The sequence below is a fragment of the Anas acuta genome, chromosome 34 (assembly GCF_963932015.1).
Source record: "Anas acuta chromosome 34, bAnaAcu1.1, whole genome shotgun sequence".
Lineage (NCBI taxonomy): Eukaryota > Metazoa > Chordata > Aves > Anseriformes > Anatidae > Anas > Anas acuta.
In genome coordinates this window covers 172,209-193,301 of record NC_089012.1, presented here as the reverse complement: position 1 = coordinate 193,301, position 21,093 = coordinate 172,209, and the positions used below count along the sequence as shown (strand labels likewise).

At 57.5% G+C, this 21,093-nt stretch overlaps 1 protein-coding gene and 1 long non-coding RNA gene across 5 annotated transcripts in view; one reads left to right on the top strand and one right to left on the bottom strand.

Moving 5' to 3' along the window:
* Positions 1-1,387: 1,387 nt before the first annotated feature.
* Positions 1,388-21,093, top strand: part of LOC137846594 (uncharacterized) — a 31,777-nt gene continuing 12,071 nt past the window's right edge. Inside the window, exons 1-3 of one of the 3 annotated variants that reach the window (XR_011090561.1) lie at positions 1,389-1,703; positions 3,023-3,137; positions 3,239-19,856. This is a non-coding gene — a long non-coding RNA (uncharacterized lncRNA). Of the gene's footprint in view, positions 1,704-2,908; positions 19,857-21,093 lie in introns of all 3 variants that reach the window. The other 2 variants (XR_011090559.1, XR_011090560.1) reach the window with 2 other exon arrangements.
* Positions 5,412-21,093, bottom strand: part of LOC137846586 (maestro heat-like repeat-containing protein family member 7) — a 58,698-nt gene continuing 43,016 nt past the window's right edge. Inside the window, exons 1-4 of one of the 2 annotated variants that reach the window (XM_068664590.1) lie at positions 6,775-6,910; positions 6,363-6,500; positions 6,008-6,184; positions 5,412-5,651 (exon numbers count right to left, since the gene is read on the bottom strand). In XM_068664590.1, the coding sequence (XP_068520691.1) occupies positions 5,412-5,651; positions 6,008-6,184; positions 6,363-6,500; positions 6,775-6,900 (681 nt within the window). In that variant the 5' untranslated portion in view covers positions 6,901-6,910. Of the gene's footprint in view, positions 5,652-6,007; positions 6,185-6,362; positions 6,501-6,774; positions 6,911-21,093 lie in introns of those variants that run through there. The other variant, XM_068664591.1, reaches the window with a different exon arrangement.

Below are 21,093 nucleotides of genomic sequence, written 5' to 3'. Positions count from 1 at the left end.
TTCTTTTGAGTATCATTAATCCGTGTCTTGTTTTCAGATTTGGCCAAGGCCAATTGAACCAGAAGAGAATGCTTTCACAATATTCTCTGCAAGATTTATAAACAAGTTTTTAGCAATTATTGGACTCCCATATCTAGAATATTTCACCCAACTCATTGTTCCACACAATGTATACTAATCATCCCCAGCAGCATCACATACATCAAATTTGATTGATCAAAGTAGATAACCAATCCTCTAGGTATAGAGGATTATATATACTTGCAGCGCCGCCTCTTCTGCAAGTGGGGGCTGCACGCCAGTGAGGGGGGCACAGGGTGATAACGGGTGACAACATTGACATCCACTACGCCACCAAGGGCCTGCAAGGTGCGTCCCCAGAGTGTCCCCAAGGTGTCCCCAAGGTGTCTGCAAAGTGTCCCCAAATAGCCGCCAAGGTGTCCCCAAAGTGTCCCCAACCTGTCCCCAACTGTCCCCAATGCCCCCTCCCTTTTGTCGCCCCCCCCAGGCTGACCCAAGCTGCACCTCGAGGTGTGGCACCAGGGCTCCCTGGGGCATAGCGAGCTGATGGGCTTCGGCTCCTGCCAGATCCCCAGCACCCCGGGGTGCCACGCGCTGACCTGCGTCACCTGGCGGCCCCAGGGGACCTGGCAGGAGCGCCTGAGCCAATTTTGGCTGGGGGGGGGGGGGGGGGCCCAACCGCTTACCCCCGACCCCGGTTACGGCGACCGCATTCGGCTGCACACTGGGGCTGCCGGCACCGTGCGCCTGGAGCTCGGCGTCATCCTGGGCCACTTCGAGCGCTACGGGGTGCAGTGCTGAGCCCCCCCCCGCGGGGGGGACACAGGGGAGCACCGAGCACCCCCAAGACCGACGCCCCCCCCCCCAACTCCCCCAGCCCCGGTACTTGGGGGTCTCGGGACTGGTGCAGGATGGAGACGCGGGGAAGGGGCCCGGGGAAAAGGGTCTTTTTGGGGGAGGGGGGGGTACTGCTGGGGGGGGGGTCCTGGTTGGGAAGGGGGTCCTGGGGGGGCAATTGGGGGTGGGGGTTAATGAGGGGGGCTGGAGGGGGTCATTAGTGGGGATGGGGGAAATTGGAGGACTGGTTGGGGTAATTATTGGGGTGGGGGCGATTGGGGGTGCTGGTGGGGTAATTATTTGGGATGGGGGGCAATTTGGGGGGGCTGGAGGGGGCAATTGGGGGACTGGGGGGGTAATAATTGGGGATGGGGCAATTGGGGGGGCAATGGGGGGAGAAGGGAGTAAGGGGATGTAAAAGGGGGGGCGGGGGTGCAGTGGGGGGGGCGGGGGGGCAATTGGGGGGGTCAGACGGGGCAATTGGGGGGGTCAGACGGGGCAATTGGGGGAACAAGAGGGTGGGGGGGGCTGCGATGGGCTTGGGATGTGCAGTGCAAGGGGGTGGGGAGCTCCTTGGAGGGGGTGCAGAAACCCCTGGGAGGGACATGGACCCCCCCCTCTGGGGTGATGTGACACCGTGTGTGTGTGTCCCCATGTCCCCCCCCCCCCCCGTGTCCCCGCAGGGCATGGCGGAGCTGCACGTCATCAGGCAGCTGGTGGGGGCCAGCGGCTTCCCCCAGCGCAGCCTCTTTTGCAAGTGGGGGCTGCACGCCGGTGAGGGGGGGGGCACAGGGTGACAACAGGTGACAACATCGACGTCCACTACGTCACCAAGGGCCTGCAAGGTGCGTCCCCAGAGTGTCCCCATATTGTCCCCAGGGTGTCCCCAAATAGCTCCCAAGGTGTGTCCCCAAATAGCCCCCAAGGTGTCCCCAATGTGCCTCCAGATTGTCCCCAAATTATCCCCAGAGTGTCCCCAAAGTGTCACAAAATAGCCCCCAAGGAGGGGGCTCCCCTCTGGAGCTCTCCTCAGGCCCTCCCCCCAGTACCCCCACGTCCCTCGGGAGCCCCCTGAGCACCCCCAGACCCTTCTGAGCACCCCCAGAGCCCTCCTTAGGGCTCTCCCCTGCACTCCCGCATCCCTTGGGAGCTCTTTGACCACCCCTGAAGCCCTCTGAGCACCCCCAGACCCCTCTGAGCATTCCCAGAGTCCCCAAAGCCCTCCTCAGGGCTCCCCCCATTATACCCCCTGCCCCTCAGGAGCCCCCTGAGCACCCCCAGAGCCCTCCTCAGGACTCCCCCCTGCACCCCCACATCCCTCGGGAGCCCTTTGAGCACCCCCGGAGCTCTCTGAGCACCCCCAGAGCCCCCTGAACACCCCCGAAGACCCTCTCAGGGTTCCCCCCATTACCCCCCCACCCCTCAGGATCCCCCTGAGCATCCCCAAACCCCTCCGAGCACCCCCGGAGCCCTCTGAGCACCTCAGGAGCCCCATAAACCCCTATAGCCCCCCCTCAGGGCTCCCCCCGTTTCCCCCCCGTTCCTCAGGAGCCCTGTGAGCACCCCCAGACCCCTCAGAGCACTCCAGGACCCCACCCCCTCAGCCCCCCCCACGCCCCTCGGAGCCTGGCCCCGACCCCATCTCCCTCCCGAGCCCCCCCCCCCCCCCCCCAGACGGCCCCCACCTGGCAGCCACAACTTGGGGCGCAGCAGCACCTCCAGCGTCGCCCTCTCGGGGCTCTCCTTTGAGCCCCGCACCTCCGCGGGGCCGTACAGCCCGGCCAGCACCGAGGTGTCACCTGCGCGAAGGGGGACACAGAGGGGACGGCACTGCCACCGGGCCCTGAAAAACCCCGGGGACAGAACAATAATGGATGATGCTCAGAGGGCCTTACGGGGCAAGTGAGCTTTCCAGAAACACCTTTTACCCTGATCTCCTGGGAGGCAGCAGACTTCTCCATGGGTTGGGTCAGGCCGGCATATGCGGCCCTCTGTTCTGCTCAGAAGGGAGTCACTTATGACAGTAACCCTTCTCTTCTTCTTGATGGAGGTGGTCGTGATACTGGGGAAGGCTGACTTGCCCTAGAAAACCCCTCCAACCTGGATGGACCTTCATGCACATCATCGTTTGTGTGTCCATTACTTCCAGAGTCTGTTGTTTCAGGGCACCTGAAAGGAAGGTGAGGTAGGCAAGGAGGGGTTCGCCTGCTGCCCCGAGCAGATCTAAACTTCCATCCCTTCGTCACTGAGATGCACTCCTTCTGCCTGATGGCCAGAGGGTAGGGGATCCTCCATTTCCTCTGCTGTGTCTGCCTGACGCATCTGTCCCAGGGCTGGCACAGTACAGTTCAACCTTCTCCGACTCCCTGGTGCTCCTCAGCCTGCCCACCTCCTCCCGAAGCTCTGCCAGGAGGCTGAGCAGTTCTTCTACCTGGGCGCACCTACCACAGGTGGACTCACAGGATGGGATGTCAGGAAGAATTTCTTCATGCAAAGGGTGGAACCGGCTGCCCAGGGCACTGCTGGAGTCCCAGGCCTGGAGCTATTAAAGAAATGCGTGGACTTGGCGCTAAGGGCCGTGGTTTTGTGGTGGGCCTGGTGGTGTTAGCTGACGCTTGGACTTGAGCTGAAGGCCCTTTTCCAAGCGCAAGGGTTCTGTGACTCTTTCACTGGTTCAGTAGGCGCCATGCAGTCACCGGGCCCAGGGAAAAGACGTCCTTGGTGGCCTCCAAGTTAGCTCAGCGTCATGGCACCGAGTCACTGTGAAGGAGCTGCTGGAATAACGAGACAACAACCTAGTTCTATTAAAATATATATTGCTCTTTTGAGGACTGCTGCGGGGCTAGCGGCAACACGGCAGTGGAAATCTCCGTCCTGACGTTGCCTTATGCCTTGACGTCAGGATCAGGGTGGTTTGAACTGCCAGGGAACGGACCATGGGTTCCGGGTCTTTCTTTGAAGGCTGGAGGACTGCAAAAGAAAGAAGAGCAGAGATGAAAACCCACTCCTTGCAGAGATCCCCAGGCATCCCCTGCAGACCATGCCAGCCCCACTCGACTCTTCCCCAGGCCAGGAGGAGCAGGAGGGACAAAGGAATCCGTTGAAAGCTGCTGCTCAGCAATGTCCCAAATGCAGCCACCAGTCCTTCCCCACCTGCGCACCACAGGTCAAGTGGGGCACCTTCACAAGCTGGTTCCCTCACCACCTGCCTCCATCCCTTGGGAGGATTCACACACTCCAGGAATCTCCTGGACTCTTTCCTCTCGCTATTGTGCTTCCCCATGAGAGCAAGGGCTAGCAATCGTGACCCTGCTCCTAGCTGCTTGTAGGCTGTCTCATCTCCCTCTTCGTCCTGGTTGCGTGCTCTACAACAGGCTCCCACCTTCTGTCAGCCTTACTGCCCTTTCCCCTGACTCTTCCTCAGGGACACTCAACCCTTTCAGCGGCACTGCCCAGCTCCAGGCTGGGAGGCCATTCCCTGACACCACAGGCTACCCCGTCTCCTCTCCCTCGTTCCTATGGCTGCATTGCTCCTCCGCCCCGAAGCATTTCCCTGGAGCAGGGCAAGGCACGGGGGCCTCTGCCGCTGTCCCCCCAGCCCTAGCACACCCCCCACTGCCCTCACTCACCGATGAGGATTTCCTCCAGCTTCTCCTCGCTCTGGTCCTCGCAGTAGCGCGCAGCAAGACCTAGACACAGAGACCCCATCAGAGCCCCGCTCCCCAGCACGCTCCCAGCAGCGCAGCCCCTGGCCTGGCCAGCCAGGCTGTGCCCCCTCCTGCACCCTGGAGCAAGGGCCCAGTCGGGGGGCTCTGGGGGCAACAGGGCAGTGCCTGGGGCTGCCAAAGGCTGCCCCAAGAGGGACCCAGGGGCTGGGCTCACCAATGAATCTGACGGCCTCAAGTCGCAAAATGGTCTGAGTGTCCTGCAGGTAGGGCTGGCTCTGCTGCAGGTATTCTTCTACTCTGCCTCTGTCCTGCTGCAGCTGGAGAGAGAGAGAACGCAGGGTCACGGGGCTTGCACACCCTCTCCAGGGTCTCCTCCAGCATCCTGGGGGCAGGGAGGGCAGAGGGGCCTGCAGAAGAGCCCCCTGGGGCTCTGTGCTGGCAGGAAGGGAGCGAGGATGCGGCTGCAGGCAGCGGGCTCTGGCCGGGCGCGTTTGCCCAGCTGGGGCAAACCAAGTTGGGTCCTTACCAAGCACTCTCCAATCCTCCATGTCTGTTTTGTCTGGACGAAGCGCTTGAGCTCCTTGCATCGCAGAAACTCTGCAGCCACGGCGAGAGCTTCCCCAGAGGCCTGTGGAGCAGCAGAGGTTGGGAGGTAGCAGCACAGCCTTGGGAAGGAGACCCTCTGTCCCCTCCTCTTGGCAGGGCTGCGAGCCTTTCCCAGCGCGTTATGGGAGGCTGTGGTGGGGGGCAGCGTGCACTGGGTTCAGTGGCCAAGGCAAGGCCACGGGACAGCCACCATCGGAGGCAGCTCACAATGAGAGAGATCCCAGAGATCACAGCAAGAGATCAGAGGCTGGACTCGATGAACTTGAGGTCTCTTCCAACCTAGAAATTCTGTGATCCCCCAGAGCAACCCTGTGGCATCAGCACACCCTTGCCCACATAACTGCTCAGCTCTGAGATCTGTACCTTTGCTACGCTCTCACTCTGGTCTCTCATATGAAAGTAGAGTGGGAGAAGGCTCCTGTGCACCGTCCTCTTCATTTCCTTCGTCCTTTGCCGCAGCACAGCTTCCACCACGGCTTGGAAGAGGCAGATGGAGTGCTCCTGCACCTGGCTGGACGCCTGGCAGGGAGGAGGACAGGAGGAATTTCAGCATTAGCGTGGCCGATGTGAAGGGAGCTCCCAGCACTGTGAGATGCTTCAGCGCTGGATCCTTCCCAGAGGAGCTGCTCAGGGGCAGCTGCAAGGCCTGGTGCCCGTGAAGGGCAACGCAATCGGTTGCCATCGCAGGCTGCCCGCCAGCCACCCCACTTTCGCCACCAGCCGCACCAGCCATGCCCAAGCAGAGCTCCCCAGCGCCTGGGCTGACGAGGAGACTGGGAAGGCCCTGCCTGAGTGCTGCCCACAGGGCCGGGCTGAAGGGCAGCCCTCGTTACAGGGGGCCCAGCTGAGGGCTCGGGCTCCCGCAGCACACTTACGTGGCCAAAGAGTGGCAGGAGCTTTTCATCCAGCTGCAGAGCCAGGCCACTGGCCTTCCACCTCTCCACATGAGCCATCACGTTTTTCAGCACAAGCAGGGCCTTCAGCACCACGTCTGTGTTGGTGTCCTGCAGGGCCTCCACAATGTCTGACAGCAAGACCTGAATTTCCCTTGCCTGTAGGAAAGACACCATTTCCCTTCCGTGAGGCAGTGAGAGACCACCCTGGGCAAAGGGCTCTGGTTCCTGAGCACCAGCCTCCTGCCTTGCTTCCTGGCAGCGGGGAGGGACGGGAGGGCAGAAGAGCAAAGCCCCAGGCTGCCAACATGGCTTTGCTTGACGATGGCCCGCTCACCTTCTCAGGGCTCTCTGACACGGTGCAGAGCCCTTTCAGAACCAAAAAGCGCATCATTGTTCTTGGGTGCCTCAGGTAGCTCTGGAGGTGCACTGCGTTACCAAAGTCCTCCTCAGAAATGTGATTCTGGGCCAGCATCTGCAAGAAAGAGCAGTGAGAGCCTGGCAGGGCCTGCAGGGCTCCCTGCAGCCTCTTCTTCTCCCACCTTTGGGCAGGGATGGGGCAGCGCCAGCTGGCACCAAAGAGGCACCAGGCGCGGGGAGCTACGGGGGCTTGCCGGCCCCAGGGACCATGTGTCCGTACGTCCTGCGGGAGCTGGCAGTTTGGGGGTAGATGGGCACAGGGCTGTGCCTGTGTGCCTGAAGGGGCACACGTAGCCCTGCTGGGAGCAAGGTTTCATCTGGGAACTCACAGCCAAGCGACGGATGCAGGTGTCTTCGGTGACTGCGGTGCACCAGTTGCGCAGCGGCAAGTCTCGTATCATGATTCCTAAAACCCTCTCCAAGGTCCTCGGCATGGCCAGGATCACCTCCCACATGGCCAGGTCAGTGCTGCAAGCCCAGAATACTCCGTCAGTGAGGCTGCCTCAGCCGCAGGGCCACAAACTGGGCCAGCCCCAGAGGACCCAGGCTGTCCTGCAGCCCCTGTGACTTGGGGAGCACTGAGGGCCCAGCCTGGGCAGGCAGGAGGGGGCTGAGCTGGTGTTCCCTGGGGGCAGGGGGACTCTGGGCTGCCTTGGACAGCTGGGCTGCTGCAGCCCTGGCTGGCCCAGTAGGGCTGGAACACATTGGTGGGAAGGAGGGCTGTGCTCCTTGGGGATGTCCTGCCCTTTGCCATTGGTGTGGCAAGCAGAGAGTCTCCAGGTGCATCTCCCGACGCGGAACAAGCCCTCAAGGATGTTAAGGCCAGGACCTGTCACGTGGCGGAGAGAACTGCAGCAGGTTCTTGACTTCTTCCCTGGACATCACTTTGGTCATCTGGAGAAGCAGGGAGTCCAGGCACTGCCGCGCCGATGCCGTGTGGATGCTGCCCAGGTTTCTCCTGATGCACTCCATGATCGTTGGCACCTTGGGGGACAAAGTGGGAATGGTGTTGCCAGCAGACCGCAGCCATTGCCACAGCTGCCACTCAAACTTTGGCCCCTTCCATTGCTCTCTGCTGGCTTCAGGTGGCTTCTGGAGCCCAAGAGACCCCGATGTGCGAGGGAGGCAGGGAGGGAGGCAGGGAAGGAGAGAGGAACCATGCCTGGAAGAGCTCAAGGGCAGGGCCATGGCCACAGGCCACTTACATCTGTCAGCCAGTAGTCAGGGACCTCCAAGGCTGCGTCCAGCACGCTGCAGGCCCCCTGCTTGTCATGGATGCTGGAGTCTTGTAAAGCTTCAAGGGCTGTGAGGATGATGTCCAGCCTCTCAGCACGGAAGAGGTATCCTCCAAACCGCTGTGGGAAGAAGGAGGAGCGAAGACATGCCTCACTGAGTGTCCCAAGGGTGCTGCTTAGCTGAGCAGCAAGGGCAGCTCTGGAGAGAGGGCCCTCGGGGGAAGGGGTGAGGATTTGGCATATGGGGCCAGAGTGCTGGCCCTGCAGGTAACCAGGGCTTGCTGGTGGCCAGGAGGGCTGGAGCTGCTGCCGGGACACAGGGGAGCAGCCTTCGCATAGCCCCAGCCTGGGGACAAGAGGAACCCTCTCAGCAGGGCGAGTGAGGCCGTGCCAGCCCCACCGGTTCTGGACCCCTTTGCTCACACGAGATGCCTGCTGATGCTGCGGACAAGATCCCCAGCAAGGCCAGAGCTCATTACCTTGGCAATTTCACACGGAGTTGATGTTGTAGAAAACGGGTATGCTGTGTCCTCCAAATTCTTGTGTCTCTCTGCATAATTTTTCATGCCCTTTGTCTGTGAGCTTTCTAAACAGGGGGAAACACCAAAGAGTCAGTAGGGAAGAGCATCTTTGCCAACAAGCTTGCCAAATGGTGAAAAGCACTTTCACTAGGAATGGCTGAGGAGGGAGGCTCAGACCCACGGCGAGGAGAGTGGTGGGCAGGGATGTAAAGCACAAGGTGAGGAGTGCTGGGAGCAAGAGGGACCTCAGGGATGATGCAGAAGGAGGAGAAGCAATGGCGTTGGGTGCCGTGGGGGTAGCAGCGTGTCACAGACCCCCTTCTGCTCGGGGTCAGGATGTGCAGGAAGCCCCCTGACACCTGCCTTTAAGACGGCAGGGAGCAAACAGTCAGGGAGCATTCTGGAGGGCGTCACCATCCCTGGTGATGCACGGCTGGCTCTGCTGTTCACTCCTCGGGGAAGATGCGGTTTGGGAAGTGCTCATCGATTGATGGCTTAGACTGGGGGAGACCACAAAACAGCGTGGTAGGTGATCTGGGGAGGGTTGGGAAGCACAGCAGCAGAGAACTGCTCCTGGACGGCAGGTGAGCGTCTAGCTTCTGCGGAAAACGATAGCCAGAATGCTGCGGGAAGCTGCTGTGAGGAGCAGAGGAGGCCAGGGAACCTGGCAGAATTCCGTGGGCAGCCTCCACCAAGCACAAAAACAATCCTTCACAATACTCAGGAGAACAGGCAGACAAACCAGCAGATGTCTGTGTGCAGATGGACATTGCCCACCACACCTTCTTACCTCTTACTTCTCTGACGACTGTGTACATGCGATGAAGACTTCCCAAAGCTGAGTGGCTCATGGAATCATCGCCACTGCTGAAAAGCAAGAGGTGGCCCAGCAGCTTGCCATGGATGGGGATGTGCAGGTTGAAATCTGTGGGCTCATCGTTGCCATAGTTTTCAAAGTTCCCTAAGATCTGTTTGAGGAAGGGAGGAGAGACAAAGGGCTTAGTGGAGGCAGAGCCAGCCCCTGAGATAGCAGGGCCTGGGGAGGGAAGAGCAGGGGCGAAGGAGGAATGAAGACCCTCAATTCATAGTGCTGAGGCACTCACGTGCGTTGAGGGTTGCCTCGCAGGCACCCTTGCATGGCAGGATGCTCTGGGATGCAGGAAAGGGTGGAAAATTCCTTGTGCCTTACCTTGATCACCAAATACCAGCGGAAGAAAGTAATCAGCCTCTCAATCACCTTCACAGCGCTCTCACGCACATCTGAGTTTTTGGAGCCAGCAAAGTCCAGCATCACCTGCGAGGAGAGAAGTTGCTGGGGGTTGACAGCGGTCTGCAAATGTGACCTGAGAGGATTCTTTGGAAATTCTTTGCAAATGCCAAACCTTCAACATATTCTGCATCTCTATGTTGAAACTGGTGATGGGACAGTTGAGTACGAAGCCCTCCAGCATGGTGTCCATGGCTTTCATAGTCTGCAGGGAGGACAGAAGAGCATCGAATTATTTCTGTGGCCCTCCTCACCCCCAGGAGCTGGCTCTGAGCCCCTCGGGAGTTCAGGGGTGGCTTTGGGGCTAGAAAGCCACTGTGTGCAGACCTCCTGCAGCACAAGATCAGGTCGGGGAAGGGGAAGGGGCGAGGCTGGGAAAGCAAATCTGGGCCCCGGCCCTGCACTGGTCTCTGGTTGTGTCAGCACGGGGAAGCAAGGCAGCAGCTCAGCAGGACTGGGGGTGCCGGTACCTCACCCAGCACATACCTTGGCGTAGAGCACTCCTGTCTCTGGCACATCTGACTCGGGAGGCAGAAAGAAGACGCTCTTGAAGCACATGTTTAGGAGACTCTCCCTTTTGCCATGCAGTGCTGTTGGCACGGTCTTGCTGAAGGAGAGAGAGAGAGGAGCCTGTTGGACGCAGTGCCTCGAGGCTTATGAAGGAGGACACGGACCTCCCTTGGCCAGGCATCCCTGGGAGGGACGGGCAGCCTCCCTGCCAGCTTCAGGGCCACCAGGACATTGCCACCAGGGGCTGGGCACGCACCTGAGGAGGGCGACAGTCTCCATGGCCTTCTGCCGGAATGCTGTGCGCAAGCTGTCCATGGGCTCCTTTTCCAGCAGCGCCTGCAGAGCACAAGCAGGATGAGACCTTGGAGCCGCCGGCACCCAGCAGCAGCAGAGCCAGCGCTGCCCCAGCCCTCGCCTCCCAGGGGGCTGGTGCCGGGGGGCCTTGCCCCTTCCCCAACCCGCTGCGCATCCTCTCACCATGATGTTCTCCACCAGGTTAGTTTGGCAGCAGAAGCCATGCAAGTTCATTGGCACACCCCTCTCTGTGACACATGTGCACAGATCGCAGATTTTGCTGAGGAACAGCATCTTCTGCTCCTCGTCGTCCTGGCAGCCACAAAGACACCAACAGAGCATTAGGGGGACACCCACGGCCAGCAGGACCAAAGCCTTGAGGGGTCTGGGGCTGTGTGGGACCCCTGGAGGGCAGCGCCAGGAGCACAGCTGTGATGCAAGCAGCTGCCATTACCTTTTCTGTGCCACTGATATACTTCACGATGAATTCCATGGCCGAGTCTGCGCTCAGTTTCCATGCCTTATCTGGAAAGGAGGAAAGCAAAGAGTGCTGCAGCGAGGGGCTGAATGCAGGGGTGAGGAGAGGAAGGGCCCCAGCCCCAGAAGGACGTGGGGAGGCCGCGGGGATGCCCAGAGGCTGCAGCAGCTCCGCTGGGAAGAGAGGCTGAGGGAGCTGGGCTTGTGGAGCCTGGAGAAGGCTGCGGGGGGACCTCGCTGCGGCCTCCCCGTGCCCAAAGGGGCCTCCAGGAAAGCTGGGGGGGGATCTTCATCATGGACTGCAGCGACAGGACAAGGGGTGACACCTTTAACCTCAAAGAGGGCAGGTTTCTTTCGGACAGGCAGGGATTTCTCTCCTTCACGCCCAGGGCAGTGAGGCCTTGGCGCAGGCTGCGGTGCCCCCTCCCTGGCACTGCCCACGGCCAGGCTGGGTGGGCTTTGGGCAGCCTGGGCTGGGGGGAAGCATCGTGATCGCCGAGGTCCCCCCCAGCCCAAAGCGTCCTGGCATTCTGTGGTGCTGCGGAGGAAGCTCGGCCCCGTCAGCCCAAGCGCCGCTTTACCCAGGGAAGGAGTCCTGGAGTCAGGCAGGGGTCTCTGTGTCCCCAACCCTCCCCACCCCATCCCGAAGACCCTGACTCACTGGGATCCAGCCACTGTACGTCGTCCTGGCTCTCCTCTACCTGGCTGCTGCCCGCTGCCTGAGCAATGGCCTCTGCCAGCAAAATGGCCTCTGCCAGGCTGCTGTCCTCTTCCAGGAAAAAGGCCTCGACTGGGGTTCTGTCCTCTGCCAGCAAGCTGTCCTCTGCTGGCCGGTTGCTGCCCCTAGAAGACCAGGTCTCCTGCCAGGCCAGCCTGGGCTGCCTGGGGGGCATGCCTCCCTCCTCATCCCCTTCAGAAGCAGCCTTTGGAGTGGGAGAGCTCACAAGGAGAAACCGGCATCTCCTCCGGGCGGGCGGTTGCGGCATTGTGGGACGTGGGCTATGCTCGGGGACTCCTCGAAGGCCCTGTGCTCCTGCCCTGTCCGTCACTGCCGTGCACCGACACTGAGGGTCCGAGCCACGGCTGCGCTCTTATAAAGCGGAGCCCTGGGGTGTCACCAAGTGACGTCACAATGGGTGCCACTGTGACACGCGCCTGGGCTGGGTGGGCACCCATTGTGACGTCACTTGGTGACACCCCAGGGTGCTGCCTGACGCGAGCGCAGCCGTGGCTCGGACCCTCAGGCCCTGCTTCCCAGGACGTGGCTGAACACCGCTCGTTGATGGGAAGTAGAGAATAATTTTTTTTTCCCTCTCTCCGTGCTCCCGCGCGGACTGATTGTTTCTTTTGTTTCTTTTTTTTTTTCCTCCCCATTCCCTTTCCATTTAATTAAACCTTTCTCATCTCAAACCTCGAGTTCTCTGTGTTGTATTTTCTCCCCCTTCCTCTTTGAGGAGAGGGGGAGTGAGAGAGCGGTTGTGGTGGAGCTCGGCTGCCCACCTGAGTAAAACCACCACACTTTGTCCCAGCAGCTGCGGTGCCTTGTGAGGGGCTGGGGCTGGGGTGGCCGTGCCCAGAGCCCTGCAGCAGCCTGTGGAGGGCATTGCCCTGGGGCCAGCCCAGCCTGGGCTGCTGGGCTGGGCTGGGCTGGAGAGAGGGCAGGGTGGTGGGGAGAGGTGGGCAGGGGCCGGGCTGGGCTGGGCAGTGCCCGGCAGAGCACTTTGTTGACTTTGATGACTTTCACCTATTTCTTTGAGGACTGTAGACACCCGTCTCTGTTCACCACCTTGCTCTCATCCCAGCATTTCCATCATTTCACCAGTGTCTCATCAACCCTCCCCAGCTGCTCCTTCTCACACAAAGCCATGCTCTGATCACAGACGCTCTTTGGGTGACCTCTGGCAACGCAGCACAACACTCTGAGGGACAGTTCTTCCTCCTCGTGGCCAGCACCAACATTCCAAAGTGCACTTTGTGGCAGTTTTTTCTCTCCTACTCTTTTCTACTACAAAAGAAAGCTCCATCAGGGTGGAACCCCCTCCTAAAGTAGGCATCCCAATCCATCAGGCTCCTTGCGGCCTGTCAGCCAACCAGACAGAAGTCACCGCACCAGCATCTTCCAAGCCATGGGCCTGCTGCTGTCCAGTCATGGACTCAAGCAGAAGGGACAGGACAACCCATATGTGGGCCTTCTTTCTGCATGGGTCCTCCTGGGTATGTAGGCAGAGGGGATCCCACAGTCAGCATGCCAGCCAGGTGCCTTTTGCTGGCCTACCAGGGCCACTGGCAGATGTCAGCCGAAAAGTATCGATCCCAGCTCTAAGTCAAGGGTGATCTGCCACCTACAGACTGAAGTGACCTCTCAGTCCCTTTCTGTGACATGTTCCTGCTGCTGCCCTATCTTCTGCAGGGACAGAAGTGACCTTACAGTCACCGCCACAGTCACATTGCTCCTGCCGGTGCAGGACTTCCTGAGGCAGAGCTGAGCTCATCAGAGCATTCTCCCCTGTCTCCTCCTTGTGGCCCACAATCTGATGAGATCCATGGCCCCTCACATTCAGCTTTGAGTGCCATGACTGCAGAGCAACCTCATGGTTCCTGCCCTGTCCCAAGGGATGACGGGCCTAAAGTTAAGGCTTAGTAGAGGGGCTGAAGGTGAGGAGGTTAATGCACAGGAACAGGGGTTTTGGGTGTTAGGTGTTCATGTATATGACTAGGGACTAGGGCCCACCTTACTGGGTTAAAGATTAAGCAAAGTTTGAATGGGAATGTTTTGGTATTCTTATGTGGGTATCAGGTCTGTGTTTAGGGTATGGACAAGCTTTGTGGTTTAGGGTTTTGTTTAGGTCTCTCAGGCAGTTTCCTAGGGTTAAAAAGAGCATTTTAATGCTAGTGTTAAGGTCAGGGATCAGAGTGATTAAGAGAGTAAAAACAAGGGGAAGGGGCTATGTGATGAATTTTGGCTTCAAGGGATGCGTTGAGGTCAGGCATTAGAGTAGTGGATTCCTGACAGTGTGTACAGTAGCATTTAGGTTTAAGGATTAATGTTGCTGGTTAAAATAGGGCAAGGTCTTTACATGACTCTTTTAAGTCAGTGCTACAGCAGAATCAACATTGCCTGAACCTTCTAGCCTCCCAGAAATCATTGATTCCTGCTGGCCTCTTCTCTCTCCCAAATCTCACATTTCTCCTGGCCAGGCTTCTTCTGACCTCCCCATATCAGTCATCTTCTTAGGGGTAGTTTTCTGATGGCTTTCATGATCTCACAGTGTCTGTCTTACCTCTGTTGGCTACTCCTTTCTTAAGACAGACGCAGCACCGAAGCCAGGATGGAAAAGAACATAAAGGCTGCAGGAACACCCTGCACAATGTGCCCTGCAGCTCCGTACCACCCTAAAAATTTGTTTCCTGCCTCCAGCTTTTGGATATAGAACGGCTCCTATGCAGCCAGGGTAACTTCTTCCAGGCCCTCGTGCATGGTTCAGTTTACCCCAGGCGTCTTGGAGGCAGTGGCCCCCTCTGTGTTGAAAACTGAAAGCAGTCCTGAAGGATGACTTCAGGCAAAAGCTGACACCTCTGACATGACAAGCCCTATCCAAGACCTCTTCCTTTATGGGGCCTACCAGGTACTCGGAAAGAGCGGATCTCACAAACTACAGGCACAGCAAGTGCCTTCTGCTTGCCTTTCAGGTACTTTTGCAGATATGAGCCTAATGGCATAGATCCCAGCCAGGAGTCAAGGGATGAGCTGCCAGCTATTTCTCCAAGAAGCCACCTCAAAGGCCATTTAACAGCCATTCACTTCCTGCTGGACTTAGAATTTCTGAGGCACCACCGCCTCATAATATCATACCTACAAAACACCCCCTTTTTGGCCTAGGACCTGCCCAGGTAGAAGTGATCTGATTGTGATCCTTCAAGCCCATGGCACTGCTGCTGGGCTCCCAGACCCTCTGATGCATGTGAACCAGTTCCGTGCCAGTTCTGGGAGGTGCTAGGGCAGGTGGGACCTTGCAGGCAATGTTCCAGCCCCATGACTGTTGTTGGTCTCTCAGCTCCTTGCACACAGCAAAGATCACTCTGACATCCAGATGTTGTGTGCCTGAAGCTGGCCTAGAAGACACTCTGGGAAGCGCCCTCCCAGCCCCAGCCCCAGCCCGAGCTGGCGGTGCTGCTCTGCAGAGCAAGGGGGCTGTGGTGCCCAGGGCACGGGGACACTCTGCAGGGCCATGCTGGGCAGGCTGGGAGGCAGACCCAGCTCATGGGGTCACTGTCATTGCCCAAGGCTGCAAGGAATCAGTCACCAGCCTCCTTTGCTGGGGCTACTGCGTGTCCTGGGGCTGCAGAGCTCTCCTCTGCCTGTTGGCAGCAGCTTGAGCACTTGAGCTCTGCTAAATTCACCTTGCACAGGCTCATGCTCTGCGGGCTCCACCTGTTTTATGGGCTCATGCTGCTCCGGCCAATACCCTGGACTCTGCTGGCAGATGCTAATTCCCTCTGCAAGAAACATTAACCTGCCAGCAGTCCCAGCACAGCCCCACAACAGCACTGGCACCAAGCTCCAGGAGCAGCCGGGCCTGGCCCCACCAGCAGGAGAGGGCGGCAGAGGCAAGAGAGCAGCTTGGCATGCCCCAAGCGCTGGTGCTCCCTGGCTGTGCTGCTGGAATGGGACTCTTTTCCTCTGCAAATGGGCACTGCCCCAGCAGAGCCAGACCAGGTCTCAGAGGAAGGACATCAGACAAAGAAGGCAGTGTAGGCTGTTTTATTTCGTTAAAAGTTCACAGAGACCATAATTCCACATGGACAGAGACTCAGTACATACGCTAAACACACGTACAGAATTGGGAGTGGGACAAAAATGACATTTTATTGGGCAACCTAACCTGAAAAAAACAAAACAAAACAAAACAAAACAAAACACAAAACTAAGTAATACCAGTACTAAAAATACACACTCACACACACAAAAACAACAAAAAAGGGAATATAGGTTGCTCTGTGTAAGTGATATTCTGAGTAATCTGCAGAAACAGACTGTGAAATTATTGCTTCCGAAGCAAATCAAGTCATCAGTTTCCACAAGGCATTCTTGAGGTCCTTGTTCCTCATGCTGTAGATGAAGGGGTTCACTGCTGGAGCCACCACCGAGAATAGAACGGCCACCAACAGGTCCAGGGATGGAGGGGAGATGGAGGGGGGCTTCAGGTAGGCAAACATGCCAGTGCTGACAGTCAGAGAGACCACAACCAGATGAGGGAGGCACGTGGAAAAGGCTTTGTGCTGGTCCTTCTCAGAGGGAATCCTCAGCACAGCCCTGAAAATCCGTATATAGGACAACATAATGAAAACAAAACAAGCAAAGATTAAAGAAAGAGTAAATAAGAGTACAGCAACTTCCCTGAGGTAGGCATCTGAGCAGGAGAGCTTGAGGATCTGGGGGATCTCACAGAAGAACTGGGCCACTGCGTTTCCAAGGCAGAGGGACAGGGAAAATGTATTGGCTGTGTGCAGGACAGCACTGAGAAAGCCACTGCCCCAGGCAGCTGCTGCCATCTGGGCACAAGCTCTGCTGCCCAGGAGGCTCCCGTAGTGCAGGGGCTTGCAGATGGCAACGTAGCGGTCGTAGGCCATGACGGTGAGGAAGGAATACTCTGCTCCAACCAAGAAGACAAAAAAGAAGACCTGTGCAGCACACCCGTGCTAAGAGATGGCCCTGGTGTCCCAGAGGGCATTGGCCATGCCTTTGGGCAGAGTGGTGGAGATGCAGCCCAGGTCGAGAAGGGCGAGGTTGAGGAGGAAGAAGTACATGGGGGTGTGGAGGCGGTGGTCGCAGGCTACGGCGGTGAGGATGAGGCCGTTGCCCAGGAGGGCAGCCAGGGAGATGCCCAGGAAGAGCACGAAGTGCAGGAGCCGCAGCTCGCGCGTGTCTGCGAATGCCAGCAGGAGGAACTCGCTCACAGAGCTGCTGTTGGGCATTTGCTGACTTTGGACACAGGTATCTTTGAAGAGGAGAAAAAAAAATAGAACAGACTTCAATGAGGAAAACCTATTTCATCTCCTGGAAAGCCCGCAGATAAGCCTCTCTCTTTGCATGAGAACCTTTCTGCAGCTCTCTTGCTTGAGCTCTGGGTGGTGCTGGCTGCGTGTGACACTGGGAGCAGGGGCTGCTGTGGGCTCCAGAGGAGTCCTTCCTGCTGTGCAGCAGGAGGGAAGCAGGACCATGGGGGAAACTCAAGTGCAGTCCACTTGTCAGATCAATGAGCCATGCAGTCTTTTTGCAAACAACTCATCCGACCACACTGTAGAGCAAGAGAGATTTTATTTGCTGTATTTTCTTATAATTCCCCCTGTAATGCTTAGGACACCGATCATACTCGTGTTACGCTGAGAAAAAAACGGAGACAGCTGAGAGCAGAGAAGCCCCAGTCCGAGTGAGGCTGGACAGAATCCTTACCTTGGCCCTGGGGGCCTGAGCAGGATCTCAGCTCTTCCCCCCTAGCCAGGGCTGCCGAGGCCTCACTCCAGCTGCCCACAGACAGACATCCAGCAGCACGGACATGGCCTTAGCAAGGAGGTGTCTTCTCCTTGGGACGCCTGGATGCCACAAGGATGCCACGAGAGAGCTGCATCCTGCTGGAGAGCAGCCTGAAGCCCAGGAAAACACCCCACAGACAGGTGAATATCCACACGCTGGGGTATTCCAGTATCCCAGGCACACAACATGCTGTACCTAGAGGATTCTTGGCCACTCTGTTCCTGCTGATCTTGGCCAAACTCTTCTTTCCCCCGCCTGTGCTCACAGACCCCATCCCATGCGGCTGTGCTCAGCGCTGCCCTGCAGCACCCTGCCACCACCAGGGCCCTGCCAAGGGGCACCTCCATGCAGCAGGAGCTATGGGGCAGCTGACAGAGAGCCCTGCATCACCAGCAGGGTGTTCGAGGCTTCTAGGGTGTCAGGGGCACCTGGCTTAGGCCACTCCAAGGGGCTTCTGCCAGACTTCCTCACCTCGCAGTGCAATCCAGCAGGACTCTCACAGCCTACTGCATTGCCCACCGCCCTCACAGAAACAAGACCCAGCACGAGACCCTTCCAGGAGCTGCAGCTGCATGGCCCTGCAGCCAGAGACTTACCTTGTCAAGGGCTGTGCAGGTTTCTCCTGCAGGCAGCTCTCAGCACCCTCCCACTCCCAACTGCCTCCAACCCCTCTCTCCTCTCCTCTCCTCTCCCCATGGGGGTCAGAGCCCCCAGCCCTTCTGCGCTGTGCAGAGGAGCTGCTCCTGGGCAGAGCTGTCTCTCTGCACCAGGGCCCTCTTGCCAGGAGCTCTCCCTGTCCCAGGAGCCCAGCCCAGATCAGCAGCAGAGGCATTGGAATCAGCCCTCTGGGGGCTTTGGCGATGAGCCCATGAACCTCAGGCACTGAGAGTGCGTTGAAGAAATCTCTCAAGAAATCCAAGGCAGATGCAAGTTTCCTGCAGTGTCCCCCTGAGGGGGGACTCTGCTGGCACTGACACAGCCTCCCTTGGAGCTCATTAGAGCAGAACACTGGAGGCAGTGAGGACAGGTAGACAAATGTGAAGGTGACACTGATGTATTGAAAAACAGGCTTTGACCCCAGGCTCCTGGGAAGGGAGATCCTTTCCCTTCACACAGGAGCTCAGGGCTCTTCCTGGGCAGTAGGAGATGGGGATGTCCATGGCCCAGTGCAGGAGAAGGGTACGACTCCTGCCTGGTTCATGGCTGGTGAGGAGGCAATGAGACCCTGGTGCTTTAACAAGAAGCTGCCTCCTCATAGGCCTCGCTGTCGGAGACAAGAGCCCTAGCCATTGACACACAGACCTCAGGCCTGTTGGGACTTTCAGCCTTTCCAGTGTGCTTGCTCCTCTCCACACCAGGCTGTCCAAGAGATTCACAGACCTGCACCTCTTTCCCTGCTGGCTGTGTGGTGTCTCATCAGATCGGAGCCGAGCATGGTAACTTACATTTTCTTGGTGGCCATGCTCCTCATAAGGCAGCTCTGTAGGAAGTTGGCCTGGTTCCTGGTGAGCTCCTGGTGAGCTCGTATGGCATCCCTCGTGGTGCCCAGGCCCTCCTCCTCCTGGGCACTGCTCACTCAGCAGGGTCCCAGTCTGCCCTGATGTGTGGGGTTCCTCTTCCTCTGGTGCAGGATGAGGCTTTTCTTCTTGTAAATGTCAAGAGGTTTCTGTAGACAAAATCCTGCAGTTTCTCAAGGTTCCCCTGGGCAGATGCTCCATTCTTTCATCTGTTAATTTCTGCAGGAAGATGGCTCACCCTGATTGTGCTGTCTCTCACAAGATAGCATCAATGAGGTGTTAGTAGATATTGTGGACAGTAGAGGAGTAACCAGTTGAACAGAATTGCAGCACAGACTCACAGAAGGCTGGTGGATGGAAGGCTGCCAGATTCCACCTTTTCTGTGCTTCTCATGTATGCTGTCATTTTGTCTGAAGCTGTGTCCTAAATGTTGTTAGGGTGGGCAAGGACAAAATTGGAAGGGCCAGACCCTAGCGGAGATCAATCTATCTATTGCTGTCAGAGACAATAAGAAAGGTTTTTATAATGAAAGGAGAGCAGAGGGGAAGGGAGGGGAGGGGAGGGAAAAGAGAATCTTCATCCTTTATTGGATGTGGGAAAACAGAAGTAGAAGAGATGTGGAAAAGGCTGAGGTACTTAATGCATTCTTTACCTCAGTGTTTAGCAGCAAGACCAGTTGTTCCCCTAGTACTCAGCCCTCTGAGCTGGTAGATAAGGACCTTCAGCAGAATGAAGCTCTCATGAGGAAACGTTGAGAAAACTGCTACTGCACTCAGATGTGCACAAGTCTAGGGGGCTAGATGGCATCCACCCGTTGTTACTGAGGGAGCTGGCTGAAGTGCTCTCCAAGCTGCTTTCCATCACTGACCAGCAGTCCTGGCTATCAGGGGAGGTCCCAGTCACCCGGTGACTAGCAAACGTGACGTCTGTCTACAAGAAGGGCCGGAAGGAGGATCCGGGGAACTACAGGCCTGTCAGTCTGATCTTGGTGCTGGGGAAGCTCATGGAGCAGATTGTCTTGAGTACCATCACGCAACGCTTCCAGGACAAGCAGGTGAGCAGGCCCAGTCATCATGAGTTTATCAACGCCAGGTCCTGCTTGGCAAATCTGATCCCCTTTGAAGATAAGGTTATGCTTTCAGTGGACAAGGGGAAGGCTGTGGACGTGGTCTACCTAGACCTCAGTAAGGCTTTTGAAACCATTTCCCACAGCATTCTCCCAGAGGAACTGGCTGCTCAAGGCCTGGATGGATGTATGCATCAATGGGTCGAAAACTGTCTGGGTGGCCAGGTCCAAATTGCTGTGGTGAATGGAGATAAATGCAGCTGGAGGCCAGTCACTAGTGGTGTCCCACTGGGCCCAGTACTGGGGCCACTTCTTTTCAATATCTCCATCAGTGATCTGGACAAGGGGATCAAGTGCACCCTCAGTGAGTTTGCAGATGACACCTAGTTCAGAGAGAGTGTTGATCTCCTTGAGGGTAGGAAGGCTCTGCAGAGGGAAATGGATAGGCTGCACCCATGGGCTGAGGCCAACTGGATGAAGTTCAACAAGGCAAAGTGCCGGGTCCTGCACTTGGGCACAACAACCCCATGTAATGCCACAAGCTGGGGGAAGAGTGCGTGGAAAGCCGCCCAGCAGAAAGGGTCCTGGGGATATTGGTAGATAGTCAGCTGAATATGAGCCAGCAGTAACTAGGGGTAATGGTTTTAAACTGCAAGAGGGTAGATCCGGATTAGATATTAGAAAGTTGTTTACTCAGAGAATGATTAGGCACGGGAACAGGCTGCCCAGAGAAGCTGTGGCTGCCTCATCTCTGGAAGCAGGGCCAGGTTGGATGGGGCTTTCAGCAACCTGGTCTAGCGGAAGATGTCTCTGCCCATGGCAGGAGAGTTGGAATTATGTGATCTTTAAGGTCCTTTCCTACCCAAACTGTTCTGTGATTCTGTAAATACGAAAGGCAGCAACATACCAGCTACTAGGAAGAAAAATGAACTCTATCGCAGCCAAAACTAGGACAATATCCACCCCTAATTCCATACCATATACGTCATGCTTAGGTCCAACACTTTTCAATTAATCACCGCCACCTTTCCTGTCTTTTGATTGTTGTCTCTCTCCGTGCTACCCCAGCCCGAGAGACAACATCAATTGGCTGCCTGGACATCTGCTCCCCAAGCAGGGACACCAGAGACAGACACACCGTGTCTAGCTCAAGTGCCAATTTATTGCTGCGTAGCATAGCTTCTTATACACATGACTGCCCCAGATCCCCGTGACCCTTTGCCCC